We start from the raw sequence: 16,453 nt of genomic DNA, 5'->3' as shown, positions 1-16,453 counted from the left end.
GACTTGAGTGGCTAGAGGGCTTTAAGAAGGTGAACAGCTGATATTTTATAAAATAAATTCGCCGTGAGTTATGCTACTTCCAATGACTAAAAGACGCAGTATGGTATTATTTGCGATAGTTCCTTATCTGCTTTGCTTAAGTCACCAGTACAATGTTTGCGTCTAAGCTCAACGAATCAATGCTCTTAATAGAAATCTAATTCAAAAAAATTCATATCAATCACAACTGGTACCTTGTTTCAATCATATTCATACGTATGAAAATTATACTTTAAATCTCATATTCAATGGTCACGTTGTTGCCAGTACCTTTTCGATGCTGAGTACAAAAAAAGTTAATCATTTTTATAAAGTTTTCAGAACCTATCAACTACAATTTCAGTCGTATAGGTAATCTGACTAGTGTTGGTTTGCTGTATTTTAAACTACACATTGATATCTTTCATATTATATATAGTATTATGCGCAAAAGCACAAAACAATCACATGATACGTACAATTATATTACTGCTTCTGCTTTAAAAAAAAAAGCTCTGTGAAATTCATTAAATCGGACATTCATATACATCATATATCTGGTGTATTCGTTCAACACATGCGATAAACACCAAAGCGAGTAAGAAAATGTTAAAATCGTTCACTTGTCTAGAATGAATATTTTAAATGATATAAATGTACATCGTGACATTCAAATGGTTTGTATTATGTGGTATTAGTATTTAAGAGATACACACGATCGAAATAACGAAAGAAAGAAGAAAAAAAAAACGACTTCGGACTGAAGATTTTTTTCTCCTTTTTTTTCTTAATTTAAATAAGAATGAAACAAGCAAATACGTAAAAAAAATTCTTTCAATTTTATGCATGTGATGATGAGTAGGAAAATGAATTGAATTTAGAATTTAGACAAGTTGGTAATTGTTTGCCAAAAATAGTTTGAATTTTGTATATAAAATAGAAATGAATGTGTTAAACAATACAACAATAAAATTAATTGTTTTTTAAGTTAACCATAGTAGTAAATAAAAATTAATGAAAAAAGAAGAAAAAGTAGAAGAAGAAGAAGAACGCTGAGAAAAGGAAAATTTTCTAAATTTATAACAAACACATTTCATGTTAGCTTGGTGATTCTCTTCTCGATCGTCAGATATAAATAGCCATACGGCAAGTCGATATGTAAAAAAAAGATGTCTCGAACTCAATGGTTGGAGCGTACAAATGTCTTCGAATACTTACATATGCATATACCGATTGTCCTCTGTGTGTTGTACTGAATATTTGAATTTTCAATTTGTTCAGACAAAAAATAAAAATAAAATAAAAACAAAATGCACAGCACTGCAATAATTGCAAATCTGGCATGACGATATGGACGGAATGTCATAATAGCGCATAAAACAAATGTGTTAATAATCACATTCATTAGTCAAATATAATGGTTTTCAAACCAGCACAGCAACATGTTGTGACTTAGTAATTCAAAGTTAATTGCAATGTACCTAATTTATGATCATTTTTACTTTGTTGATATTTTAACATGAAATGACAATGGTAAGTAATTTTAACATTTAAAATGTAGCAATTTCGGAAGGGATGTCAATAAGAAATAAAACTTTTAAGTTAAAAAGATAAGAAGTTGAATTGCATGCTCGGCTTTTCTAACTTTTGAAAGCTGATTTATGGTATGCCGTTTAGGAAAGCTTTCCAGAGATAAACAACGATTAATCTTTTCATGTCACTGAGAAGGATTTAAGGGTTCTTCTTTGTACGGTAAGTACATGTTCCGTCATATTACTAATGAATACGTAGTATTATTAGTAGTTTTCCGGTTAAATGGGCATTAAACACATAATAATCCATCCAATCCAGTTCAAACTGCAATTTTATTTGCTAACAACAGTGTCGAAAAAAACATTGCGCACTGGCTCATATCGTCTAATATAGTGAAATGTTAGTTTTAGCAGGAGAAGTAAAAGATTTTGCATAATTATGTCGCAACTATGTATACTTAGATCAATAGAAGTACTAGATTCGATAAGTATATTGGTGATGTGATTCAGATGTAGTGAATTAAACTTAAGCACTAAACGAACCACCGAGTCACGTATTTTCATTATTTATATTTCATTAAGTATTTCTGTGTCAGCCGTTGTGTATTCAGATAACAGCAGGTATACTGCAGTACAATAGTACAACATAGTAATTGTCGGTATATTATTTTATGGTCGAAAATGCTGAGAAAATCGACGTAATAAAGACGAAATTGATAAGCACAAGACATATCATCATCAAAAAAAAAATATCCGACTTGTGGATCGTATTAAAACTACACCTATAGAGCTACCTACACACATGCGTCACGAAAAAAAATGTGATTCAATATCAGCCGAAGAAAATAAATAAATAAAGAAATGCTGACGAATTTCACGCAACAACGAAATATTTTCCTTGCGTTGATAGATAATTTTCTATTATAATGACGGTTGACTTTTACAAACTCGTTAATATCTTTATGCTGAAATGTATGAGGACCGTGTCCACACCACATTAATGCTAGAAGAATTTTTCTAAAAATATTCATTGTATACGAAGGCTCCAAAACGATATGAAGCAGAATATTATTATTGATAAACAATAATGCCAACGCTTTGAGGATACATTTTTTTTACTTATGTATAATATGCTACTGGTCGTGTATATACCGAAATATCTTGAAATTCGAAAAAGAAAATTCTTGCCGTGCATCTGTTTTCTGTAAGATTATAATCATATTATATTGAGGAGATTGCGGTCAAGTGGTATAAGTTTTCCTTTAAAAAAAAATATTTTTTTTTATTACAAAGCTGTGCTTAATTGGTGTATAAAAAATTAACACGCAAACATTAATTGAAACTAAATGTAACAACACTGACCGTACAACAGTCGGTATATAGTTTGAAACAGTATGGCATCGTGTATTAACTACACTTTATTCTGAAGTAAATTGGTAAATAGGAAAGATTTTATTCACGGAAACATTTCATTAAGCGTACACATCACATGAGCAAAAGGAAATACAAATCATTTTACAACATCTTCAACAATGTTTACTATTTATGTCTGTAGTCTGGACAAATTCAAATGGCATACTCACTAAAAATGAAAATTTTGGTAAATGGGAGACATGGCATTTTAAAATAAACATTTTAGCGTGCCAGTTTTTGCTCGAATTACTTGTTTTTTACCCTCTATAAAATGTATGCTTTGCTTATGTTGAAAGCCACCACAGATTTAATTATTTAAATTTTAGACTCGGAAAACGCGTTTTCCAAAGATTTACCGTTGCATTAATAAAGTTATGAAGACACGAAAAACAACTAATTTATTGCCATCTGACTTATTATATTGTTAAATTTGCAATCAACAACACAGTTAAATGGTTCAATTTAAACTTTGGTTATTACAGTCGAGATCGCACAAAGTTCATGAAGGTGTACAGATATACATCGGTATCATTCTTTTAAATGTTACGAATACTAATGTGCTCAAGTGGCACTCACCACATAAAACTAGTTATGATTGGTATAAATAAAAAGTAATCAAGCTAAACTACACAACATAGATTATTATGTTAATTTGATCTTTGTTGAATTGTTTGCTCGTTGCTAAACAAAAGTACGCGATGACTATGGAAGAGGTGGATATATCCAGTGTTAGAATTAATTAAATATTCATAACATTTGGAATATTTGACCTATCTGGTATTTATTGGCTAACGCCTGATAGTCCACACACACCAAGGCTTTATATGGATTTTGATTTTATACAATCTCGTCACGATTAAGGGAAACACAGGGGATTTCTTTGAGTCCGAAGGGGCGAGTTACAATTGATGATTTAACTAGTGGATGAACTGCTGGGATCTTTTAATGAGAGAAAAGAAAATATTTGTCGAAATTCTTTTTTAGCAATTGTAGTAGCAATACCTTGTGCCTTATTTCACATTACTTTAAAACTTGATTCCTTGGAACTACAGACCAGAAATTCATTTCAATTACTTTAGTGACACCGAAACTGATGTTACTGACAGCAATGACAAAAAGAAGCGACTACCTTGAATAAATGTAGTCTTTTACAGTAAAAGTAAACCTCGAAACGAATGAAGTACAAGATTTTGTATCAAGGTAAAAAAATGAAGTAAAAGATTCTGTATCAAACAATTATCGGTGATACGTTAAACAATAGAAGCAACAGACTTAACGATCCTACAGCGAGACTTATATTTCTGGGGTTAAATGAGCCATTCTGAAACGTTCGCGGTTTCTAGAAAGCTAGCACACCAGATAGATCAAAGTTTGGATATATTCTCAAACCATAGCATTTTTCACAAATATTCGGTTCAACTTACGGTAAAGGTTACATCTACCTTTTGATTTACTTAATGATTAAGATTCTTCCCTTTAAACTGAGTATGTAATAGTTATCAATGCAAAAGCGACAGTTGCGAAGTTTTTCCACTACGACAACTCCAATTTTAATTCATAAACTTGAGATTAATCTGACTGCTATGCAAATCTATATAGTAATTGAATCCAGTAAATGAAAATTTGGCGCAAAATTTGAATTCCCTTGGGGCGTCTACATTCTTAAGTATAGTTTCCACTTAAAAAGAGCACTCCGTTTAGCCTCCGTTTAGCCTCCGTTTACATGACAGTTGTAAAATAGAACAAAAGAACTGTCACGCAAACGGAGTGGAAATTGAATTTAATTCAATTTTGTACTCCGTTTACGTGACAGTTCCTTTGTTCTATTTTACAACTGTCATGTAAACGGAGGCTAAACGGAGTGCTCTTTTTAAGTGGAAACTATACTTTATGCTGATTATGAGAAGAGCCGAAAATGTAAAAGCTTGTATGGAATTGCAATTTAAAGCAGGCGAACACATCACAGGTGAGTATATATCAAATTAGGGTGTTTATTTCAAAAGCTTTCGAAAGCTCAAATGTGGAAATTTTTCTCCGTCATATATGCAAGTATAATGCATGCAAAACTGCTTCAAAAACAGACCTGAACAAAAACATTCAGTTCTTATAAGCATAATTCAATTAAAATTTTATGGAAAAACCGATAAAACTTCCATTTAAATATAGCTGAGGAGAAGTTTGTTCTCTTCGGCCAACATTAAGCTCACAATTTTCAATAAATCCATACATTTATACGAACGCGCAATGTACAGACAACCGCTATATATACACATGCATGCAGTGTATATTATCGTACACATATGTTTCAAGCAGCGATATTCTAGTACGATTTTGCACCTATTCGTACATACCCAAATTAAATCACATGTCTTGAGTCAAAGTCTTTGAATAAATTATTTGTTTTTTTCCTGTGAAATATTTTTCATTTACAGATATCATGCAGTGGAAAAATTCTGCAAGTTTTTCATTCGATTCACATTCTGTATAATAAATCAATTAAATACTCAGCAATTCTATCATAAACTGAGTAATTATATCGGTTCTATCAGCACAACTTGTTTTTAGAACATGACCTTTAAACCGAACAATTTTTTTTTCCTTCAAATGACATGAACACTTCTTCAACGAGATTTCAATTTTCTAGCTAAAATTAAAGAAAATTTTCTGATCCGATGCATGCACTCGACAATAAAACAAATTGGAACAATTTGTGTGAGACATTTTGGCATGAATGTGAAACGATTATCAGCATAAAATTTATGAATATGAAACGTTCCCTATCATCGATTTATTTCACTTTACGGATATTGTGCACACAAATGGAACAGTAGCTGAGATACTTACCATTAATTCCGCTAATCAATGGGTAATTGCTGTCACGACCGCCAATGAGGTTCTTTAATCCAGATTCGATGAGTGTAGGGGAACGCTCCCTGTCACTCATTATTATTATCCGAAATTATGAACAATTGGACAACAAGAAGAAAATAAATTAATTTTCACCAATTTACACTCAAAAAATAAAAACAATTTTTGTATTTTGGAAAAAGTCACATCAGCACACAGCCCACTGATTTAAATTTAAAATTAAAAAAAATGATAAAATGAATTATTTTTTTTGAATCGAAGCCTTTTCACGGGTGGGCTTATGCGGAGCCTTTTTTGACAAGCCCTACATAAACTCTCTTCTGAGTTTGATACAACGAAGTCACTCGCGGGGCGACACAACCGAGTAAAAAACCATTTACTAAAAACCAATAATTTTTTTTGCCCGTGTTTAAATTGCGATATCGCGCGAGAAGTCAACCCGTTTACCGACTCGAAAGAGGGACCTTCCGAAGAAACTTGTCTTCAACTAGAGTTTAAAATAAATATATATTTAAGAACGACATAACAAACACACTAACAACACTATATCACAAGAGTCACTTATATCATATTCTCATATGAATTCATACACTGATAGATCAGAAGAAAAAAAATATTTTATTTCTAATTCTTATTCGTGTATTTTCGGCTCAACCAGCACAGCACAGCAATTAGAATTTATTTTTTTTTACTTTTTTTTTGTTTCACATATTCTCTCGCACAGTCGATTTTTTGTTCCTCTTATCTGTACAATGTATTTAATCGCACACTACGTCAATAGAGAGAAATTGTGCATTTTTTAATACTATTTTTTGGTATATTATCATATCGCTAAACATTGGAGAGAGAATATAATCGAAATGTTTTGCTTCAATGTTGGTAGAAAGCTCTTCAATTCCACATACAAATCAATGGAATATAGGTGGCGACACCATATAAAAACATCGTGCAATGCGCATGACCCTATAATAAAAATATTTTTATCAAATACTAAAATATATAAAAATGTACTCTCCAAATATATAATATACACGTGGCATAGTCTCCATCTATTGAAGAAAGTTCAAAGTAAATAAAAAAATGAAACGAACATACCCAACACTATATACCTCACCTAACCTATACACATTTGCTGGCAGTACGTGTTTCAAAGCTTTTAAAGCTTATAAATTAAGTGTAGATGGAGGTTTGTGCTTCGTATTGAATATATTAAGTTGAAAAAATATTTTGAGTTGAGAATGTTTGAATTTGAGCGCACTTTATAGTCAGATAGATCACACTCTATGAGTAGCATTGATCCGGCTCAGTGCTACTCTCTATGAGGTAGAATTTAGCTATGGAGAATTGCGCATTTATAAATCGAAGCTTGCTGATAAGCCATAGTAAGTAAAAGTATGATCTTGAACGTTCCAAAATTGAAACTCAAGAGCTATAACCTTTCATTCAAAAGACGGAATTATTAAGGCCTTCGAGTTTGTAGTCTTGTAAAGTAAATATTCTTCGAAGAGGTATAATAAATATTGACAGTGAAGTGGCGCTGTCGACATCTCGATATGCTCCCTAACATTATGTATAACAACTTCTAACAGTGACTGACAGTTTGACTACCTCATAGGGTTAAATAGGGGCTCGTGAGTATGATGATTTCGTACCACGACAGAGTAAAGTTAACCAGGTTAGGAGCGCTGATTTGACTAGGGACCTGAATAATCTAGTAGCCCTATATTTTTTGCGAATAAATTTTTTCAACTTATGTCAGTGTTCATTTGAGTTCATTTTCATACAGTGTATTAGGACCCTTATTTGACGTTTCGAAAATGAACCGCTCCTGCCTGGTTTATTTTACTCTGCCGTGTTTCGTACCCTCTTGACATAAAATATATGGGACAAATGACAAAAGTTCACGAAATTGCCATGCTTACGAACTTTACGAGTCATAATGTTTTAACCCTATGAAGAGTGGATTCGTACACTCGCGGAATTTTGAAAACCGACAAATTTTCTGTTTCGTGGTTTCTGGTTTTTTGTGAATTTTGCATGTATTTTTATATGGAGAAATCAGAAACTCAAGTAAAACACACAAACAGAAATTATGTCGGTTTTCAAAATTCCGTGTGTGTAGGAATAAATTATGTCTACGTGTTCTACGATACAAAAATAGATTCATGCTCGTGCATCCTAATATTCTAGCCTTGGACTGACAAAAGGACAAATATTCTTTTCGTTCAATAACTTCGTCTGCAGGTTATTTCTACAATATCTTCACAGCTGCAACCACTTCATACAAGTTACAAAACCTTCGGCTTTGGCACGTATAGTGTAGTAAAGTATTCCAAAGTAAAAACAACAGTGTTTGAAGTTTTCCACTCTTTTTTGCCAGTGAATAACTTATGGATCAATACCACGACAATTGATTATCCTATAGACAAGACTAGTTTTGATCGAACGTCTGGATTTTTCGGTTTTGATTGGATTGGATTGGATTGATTGATTGGATCGTTACACGTACGGAATTTTGAAAACCGATGCATTAAAAAAAAACAGTAAACAAAATAGAAAATGTGTCGGTTTTCAAAATTCTGCGAGTGTATGTTAAAAACCTTTTGACGCCACTGACGCCATGTATAGAATTATACGAATGCGTGCATACAATTCAAAATTTGAACTATGTTTCCGCTTTAGCTTTGCGTATTATCACAACCCCAGCAAACGCTACTATTATATGAAAAATTTGCCAGTTTTTTGTGTACAGTCGGTTTTTTTTAGAGATATCATCGTTTCTCTAGTTCTCTCAATAGCCATTTGAAATAACATGCGAAATGAAAGAATACAGAAAAACGTTGAAAACGATTATGTCTCTTAAAATCCAGAATTCTATATTTTCCCGACTGTAAGATTCCCAAGAACAGACGAATTTTTCCTTTAAATGATGAGAAGTGTTATAAAGGTTATGCATAACCATATACGTATGGTAGAATCGGAGAAAAAATTCTAATTGTACGCCCAAAACCCACTTGAGTGTTTCTATTTGTTGAAATGAGCACTTGATAAATTTAACCAATAACTTCAACAGGTAGATGATTGATGTTTACCTCAACAACATTTTTTATAGGTAACTATTGTCTATAGGTAACTGGACCAATTTTGTGTTGGTGAACAAAATACCAATTTTACCCAAAATGTAATAATTGCTCAATTAAGGCGATTTAATTTCGATTTTTCTTGAATTAAACTTTGTTGCACGAGCTGTTTCACGAAATTGTTACAGTCAATTCAATTCGTCATCGGTGTCGCTCTACTTAAGCCTCTCTGTGTTGGTCAGCCAATTTTCCAATGATGAGATTGACAGTGTTGCAAAAATAATGATAAATTGACACACAAATTACGTTGATTTTAAAGTTTATTTAAAAATGTTGTTTTTTTTCTCTTTATTATTGAATTCCAAGGTCAATTTGTTTACTTTTATGATACAGGATTTGGTTTTAATTAAAATCATTTCATTTCGAATAGGAATTAAGATTATCAGTAAAACTATAATACTAGGAGTGATTATACGAATTGAATCTTACGCACTATCAATGAAAATAAATACATTTCCAGTATGCATTTTTCCGGATGAAATCTACAAAGGAATCTTAGTAAATGCTTTGAGGCTTCGCGAAATTCATAACTTTGGTACCAAAACACCTTCCCGTTCGCTGGGGATAAAATTTAAACCCAAAGAACTTTCGGTGCATCATCTCCGTTGTACGTGGATAAATTTCGTTTCGGCGGTATTGGAGGCGCAGAGTCCCATCGGCGATGAACAATTGGCAGTGCATGTCTCGTCTTACCCATGTAAGATGATGGCATGATAGTGGTGTCATTTGTATCATTATCGTCTTCGGGAATCGTTTCAGGAGCACTGTCAGCCGATCTGTCAGACCCACTTAAAATGGGTGTTGGCAAGCCGATCTCCTGAAATGAATTCATCGAACTGAAGCCACTTTCGTCGTCTGCTGCCGTATTTGTCATTGATTTGATAAAATCTTTTCGATTCATATGCGATGATGGCATCATACAAAATGTAGACGATGGCGACTGATGGTTATGTGTTTCTTCATCCGTTTCGTTTCGGGATGATGACGTTGAATGTACGGAATCGTCTGTACTACTCTGTATAGACAATCGACTTTCACGTGTGTTCATTTTCCGCTGCAATGTGGACTTTTTGTTGTACTCGAAATTTTTGTAGGACTGAGTATCGGACTGGACGTCACTGAGACATGGCTCTTTTAGATTGATCAAATTCTGAGCAGTTCGTAGCAGACGAAATGCTTCTTGCGATAATTTATCCGGATTCAGTTCAATGTTGTGATCGGATGATGGTTGGGTCGGCTTCGGTGAACGACGCCTAGAAGGAGAAAAAGTTATTAGATTTTTTGCCAGGATTACTATGACAACCCTCTTAACTTTCATCAATTGCATAGGGAAATAGTATATTTTGTGACAAGAGATGAAAAGTTGATTTTTTCGTCAACTTCGCCTCGTGTACCGAAAAATTCCACTTTCATCACAAACGACGTTTTTTCATAAAAGTTATTGGATCAAACTGATACATTATCAATGGTTTTCTATCGAAGCCTATAACAGCAACCATGGTAGACAGTAAAACGATTGTTATCAATGAAACAGTCGTCACATATGAGAACAATATTTCAACGTCAGAAGGTTGATGATAAGGCATATAGGCAAGTTCTACCTCACTTTGTTCGTGACCTTAAGTAATCGTTACAGCAAACTATAATCTAGTGGGTAATTAAGTTACATAAACAAAATTTTGATGTTGAGGTAACGAGGTACAACTAGAGATAAACATTGCGAATCGTGTGTGTTTAGATGGAACATTATGTGTACCCACAAATATCTTCAAAACCGTTTCTATTTTCGATTTTCCTTGAAAAACTTTCCGAGTACCGAAGATAAGTGTAGCTAATAACAACGCAATTCGAGGTCAATCTTTTCTCTTGCTTAAATTGTCTAAATCGATATGGTTCAGGTGAAGAGCCACATGAGCTACATTGCAAAAACACAAAGCAAGATAGAATCATATTTTAATAGCGTCGAATCAGATAACCAATCATTATAGTATGAAAAACAATGAAAACAATTTGCTGTTTACATCGATATTGTGTGTTTCGTAAACTCAATCTTTGATGTTTATTGTTCTGCCTTCGTTTCGATTTTAAAGTATTACAAACAGTAAATTACACATATTTGAACAAAACGCCTTTTGCCGCGTCAAATTTTATATAAAGCTCACGCGAACATTAATCGGACGTACGGGAGAAATTAATTTATTTATCCGAGAGATGAAATTTTGTAGTAATAACTCTAATTTAAAATGTGTCTTGATGTTTTGTGCACATTTGTTTTCACACCGCTAATGTGTGTTGTGTATATGAGACACCGAACGAAAATGTTTTATTTCTGGAAACACAAGCACAAATTTGTGGAATTTCAACACATTTCACTGAACCGTCCGTTGAGACGCTGTACATGTAACAGATTAGTTTAAGGCAAAATACTCTAAATTACTTTGATTTAATTTGAGAGAAGATCATTAACCTTAATAAAAATAAAGATTTGAGAACAATAAAAAAGTCTCCGAAAATATGGAAAGTGAACCATTAGTTAAAGTATTGAAAAGAAACGAACTACTACATAGATCGGCAATGTCCTAGATTGGCCTGCAGTGGCGCCACAATTTATAAGTCGTCATTCTTTGCTCTCTACTTTCTGGTGAAGTTCACTCTGGTAAAATATCAATGAATGTCATTAGCAGTGAAGTTGGTTTACAAAAGAATAGAGCGCCGACATGAGTTTTAGGATCAAATGTACATACGAGATGAATTATACAAGAATCTATTACATTTGAGCTCTAGCTTTCCAGTATTTTACAGTAGCGCAGGACAATATATCAGTACAAAATGATTCCCCATCTGCAACGGAAATTCAATGCAAGAATTCACCGCGAGAAATTCGATGGTTAATCTTGTATTTTGGTGTTATGAAAAAAGTGTGATAGATTGAGTTTACTGCTTTCAATCAAAAAACCATTCGAGGAAAGAGATAAAATATTTATTATGAAAAACGCACACAGAATATTTTGTCTCTTTCGAAGAACATTTTATTAATAATTTGGTTAACATACGGGTCGGAATGAAACGAAGTTTACAAATGATAACAGTTTTTGAGAAGCCATCTGTTATCGAGAACGGTGACAGAAAAAGCTTTGAATGACATTCTTTTATTATACTTAAATGCATGTTATAACAAATGAAATAAAAGAGCTAGTGTCAAACGCAAAGGAATTTTTAAACAAAAGAAGTACTAGATTTAACACACTGCCTTTGTGACAAACTCAGAGGTGTCAAAACCTGTTTTTATAGAACATAGCGTCGAATGTCTTTTAAGATTGATTTTTAAAAGTATTTATGAACGCATTATTTGTTACAAGGGTTGATACTCTCATTAATAAATATTTTCTTCTGGTACAGGTCGCAGTCATCTCTAAATCTACAAAACAAATTATTCAATTAGAGTAAAACAGTAGAAATAATGAAATTAATAAAATAATCAGAAATGAAACGCTACACTTTCTGTTTCAGCTGTTTGCTCAGATGGTGCCCGTCTATGCGTAAACTGATGTGCATCTTTTCACTTAATATTTGATTGATATTTTCCCACGATGCAAAAAACGAAAATTAATTTACAAAATCAATGAAAATGTAGAAGACACTGTCTGGTATGCCATATGTGAAAATAAATTTTATCGTGTGGGAGATCTTACAAATTTTCATTTAAAGCGAAAACCATTGAAATGTTGCGTCGTCGTAATGTTCATTTAACCGTAAAAATATAAGTCAAACATTCATTAAGTTTATCATAACACATCTGACACATTGGAATAATGCGAATGGAAATTGCACCATTCCGTCTAATAATAAACCATTTTAAATATTTAAAAGTTTTCCGAAATTGTTCTATTTTTGCCTCCAGACAAGTGAGCTGTATATAATGCACAATTTGTGATCTATAAAACTTCTCGATTTTATTTTCTAAATAAATCATGAAAAGAATGTGAACATTTTGTGGAATAGCCGAAATCACGGAATGCTATAAATTTTAGGTGTTTTAAAATAAAAGTTTTGTTTAATAGTGTCCCATGACGACGGAACGTGAATGGTGTACGAAGAGGCGTTAGAATAATTGTGTTTCGTTAATGATATCCAGTGGTTTTGATTCAATATATTATCAAGAACAGAAAGGGTATCAAATCGAATACAAAAAAGGAACGGTTGTGGTCGACCAATCACAGATACAATATCCGATGAGCTTGCCCTCAAAGACGGCCCTATACATATAGTCGTATAGTCTACCGGTTTATACCAGAGTTCAATAATTCAATAAATAACGAAACGTTCCGGGTATCATTGGTTCAGCCTAATCAACGTTGTTTTAATTAAATTTAATTTTAATAACACTGATCATTGACCCTTCAAGTAAAATCTCGATTTTCTGTAAAATATCTTCTTTTGATGAACTTGGAATGTCAACTTATTTTCGGTAAAATATTTTTATCACATCTCCCTAGGTGGTATCGGATTTTAGATTTAGATGTAGACCGAGATTATATTTATATATTTGATCGTGACGGTGTTTGGATTAATTTATGTGTCGTGTGGCACTCGAATGTGTTTGCGTTGCATGTTGTGTTAATATTAAAAACATCACAGCATAGCGAAGGCATTAGGGCTCATTTATATTAAATCTTTTTAATTGATAAGATCAGGCGTTGGTTGTGAATTTGTATTCGATTTTTCGTCTACAAAAAAAGAAATCCGAAACGGTGTCATATTTCTACTTATCGTTTCGCCCACACAATTCAGTTTACAAAAGATTGGTAATATCATTGCGTTACGAACCGATTTCGGAGTTTTTATATGACCAAGACATTTTTTAGGTTTACGTTGATGCACGTTACTCACCATGTAAAATCTCGAAAATTTGAGTATGATCCAGAAAGCGATGCATTCGATTCCACATCACCGATTTCAATTGACCGATCCATCGTACTGGTTCGCATTCGACTTTTGCCATCGCAATCGTTACCGAAAACGTGATTGATGCTTTTCGATCGACCAATTTTATTGGTCTCCATAGCATTTAGGCTTTGATGGCAACGATCTAAAAATCGCACAACTTCTTCCATAACAGCGTGATACATCTTTAAATGAAGAATATGGCAATAAGAACATAATTATGATGGTTAATGATTCTGGAAATAAAATAAATTCGCTTTGTTATATACGCTTACCTGACGACTGGCTTCAACCTTAAACGAAAAAGAAAAAAAAAAGAATTTGAATTGGGGTCAAAAATGTTGAATTAATGATTACGAAACTAAGAATCATTTAAAATGAAACTGTAGAAATGAATCTTTGAACTGATCGGAACAATCAATGCCATAGGAAGTAGCTGTTTCCTTTTTAAAAATAATTCGAAAGGCGTGTAGTAAACGCATAAGTGGAAATATAAGATGCTTGTTGAACAAAGTGGTAATTTTTATGCTGAACCATCACCGAGTTCAAATTTGTATACATTTTTAATTACAAATCATAATAATTAACGAATTATCTGCTAAACATGTCATTGAATTACGCCCGCTACACCGACACGATACCCGTATTTGCACATGAAAAACATGGAAATTATTTTAACGTTATGTAAATGCTGTAACGGCGGATTCGGTGATTTTATTTCGATGTTAATGTGCGTAATGTCTGCCGAGACGGTGGCAGTCGAGCGTAAAATGCTTGCGAATTTTCTTGTTCATGGGAAAAATTAAATTAAAGTCAAGCAACATACACATGTAAGTGTTTCGTACATACTCCACCTGACCACATTTTATTTTTTAAAAGAAATTCTATTCAATTAACTCAAAATATAAACAATGGGCTCTATCAAACCGGTAACTAGTTTTTTATTTATCAAATATTTGTTCGCGAAATTAAGATTATTTGAAGAAATTGCCAGTAAATTTCCTGTTGAGTTTGTACGTTTTAGTTAATGTTGGAAAGTATTTATCAACCATTATTGCGGCAATACAGTTTTTTTTTTGTTATGTGGAAGTTTTTCTTTCGAATATTAGCTTCGCAATAATTGCTCATTGTTCTCTGACCTGCTTCAATTGCCACTGCAATGAATCAATTTGAGTTTGAAGTAGTGTTTCCTCCACACAACTGTTACTTCCATTTATTCGCTCAGAGCTTAACGTAGAGTCACCCATTAATCGCCGGTTGTTCTCGATAAGGCTTTGACACTCCTGTAAGCAGAAAGAAAGAAATGTTTAGTGTTACAAATAAGGAATATGATAAAAATACACTGAAAAAACCAAGTTTTGGGTACAAAAATATGGAAATATTGCGTGGTTATTTATGGCAATGTATCACGTTCGACAGAGTCAACGTCTAGATATGCAAAATTTCTGAAAATTCATTATTTTAAGTAAAAGATGAATCGTGATTTTCAGATCGAGGGCTGGAAAGTGGAGTTTTCGTGGAGCAGGCGATGTTAATAAACACACGACTTTTTCGAGTTATGTAATGGATCTATGACTGATGGCGTCGAAAGAAGTGCATGAATTATTACAACCTTGTCGAGGCATGAATCATGCAGAAAGCTATTTTATGCCTTGAGACAAAATTAAAAAAAAAAATTCTCGTAATTTGATCCCTTTCCATGTAAAGTTGTAACTTCATTCTGACTGCAACTCGTCCACAATCTACCGTCCACAAAAGATACGTAAATAACTATTGTTATCGGCACCGTAGGTAGTGGGATTATGTGAATTTCATTAAACTATAATCCGCGGTATTTGAATAAAGTTTGAATTCGCATTCCATGTATTGTTGAGAAGTATATGTTTCAATTACTCTTAAGGAATTTGCCAACCAAACAATTCAAAAATTAAAATTCTTTTCTTAAAATACACACCAAGTTACACAAACGGTAAATATTAGTTAAAGTCAACAACCTTTTTTTTCGTAAAAAATCAGAATTTCATTGTATTATGCTACAATATTTTTATAATGTAAACCCATAAGACAACTTCAATTCTTTTTTACTCAACTTTAAGTGCATGTCAGCTTTTTGATATAAAAAAAGTTGTTACATCGATATACACTTAAAACATCACAGGAAGCTCTAAAAAGAGACTTGAACAGACTCTTTATCAATATATCTCGCGATATTATAACGTTCCGACGAAAACGTTGAAACAGAAAAACGAAACTATGTCAATATAATGCAGTGTGAAATTTATCTAATCTCAATAAATGAATGAAGAAATAAGAAAAGAAAAAAAAGGTTTCTCGTTAGAAGACAAGACAATGACGTGAGATCCTTATGTAAGAACAATAGCGGAAGTTTTAACACAACACTTTTCGACATACTAAAAAAATGCACGAGAGCTGTTTTTCTGTTTTATGAGTACCTTTGGTACTAGTTTTTTCAATAAAATAATTTAGTGTGATGGAATGTAACGAAACCTACCGCATTTTTTATTCGAACAAAAAACG

The 16,453-nt window shown here is 32.9% G+C and overlaps 2 protein-coding genes across 4 annotated transcripts in view; both read right to left on the bottom strand.

Moving 5' to 3' along the window:
- Nucleotides 1-6,495, bottom strand: part of LOC119073708 (thyrotroph embryonic factor) — a 41,050-nt gene extending 34,555 nt beyond the window's left edge. Inside the window, exon 1 of one of the 2 annotated variants that reach the window (XM_037179328.1) lies at nucleotides 5,808-6,495. In XM_037179328.1, coding sequence (XP_037035223.1) covers nucleotides 5,808-5,907 — 100 coding nt within the window. In that variant the 5' untranslated portion in view covers nucleotides 5,908-6,495. The remainder of the gene's footprint in view (nucleotides 1-5,807) is intronic. The other variant, XM_037179329.1, reaches the window with a different exon arrangement.
- A 2,718-nt stretch (nucleotides 6,496-9,213) lies between these two features.
- Nucleotides 9,214-16,453, bottom strand: part of LOC119073706 — a 32,383-nt gene continuing 25,143 nt past the window's right edge. For both annotated transcript variants that reach the window (XM_037179311.1, XM_037179312.1), the window contains 4 exons: nucleotides 15,055-15,198; nucleotides 14,191-14,208; nucleotides 13,862-14,100; nucleotides 9,214-10,224 (listed from right to left, as the gene is read on the bottom strand). In XM_037179311.1, coding sequence (XP_037035206.1) covers nucleotides 9,543-10,224; nucleotides 13,862-14,100; nucleotides 14,191-14,208; nucleotides 15,055-15,198 — 1,083 coding nt within the window. In that variant the 3' untranslated portion in view covers nucleotides 9,214-9,542. The remainder of the gene's footprint in view (nucleotides 10,225-13,861; nucleotides 14,101-14,190; nucleotides 14,209-15,054; nucleotides 15,199-16,453) is intronic.

Source organism: Bradysia coprophila, unplaced genomic scaffold (genome assembly GCF_014529535.1).
Source record: "Bradysia coprophila strain Holo2 unplaced genomic scaffold, BU_Bcop_v1 contig_138, whole genome shotgun sequence".
NCBI lineage: Eukaryota > Metazoa > Arthropoda > Insecta > Diptera > Sciaridae > Bradysia > Bradysia coprophila.
The sequence above is the reverse complement of the archived record's forward strand: the minus strand, read 5'-3'. Positions and strand labels throughout refer to the sequence as shown.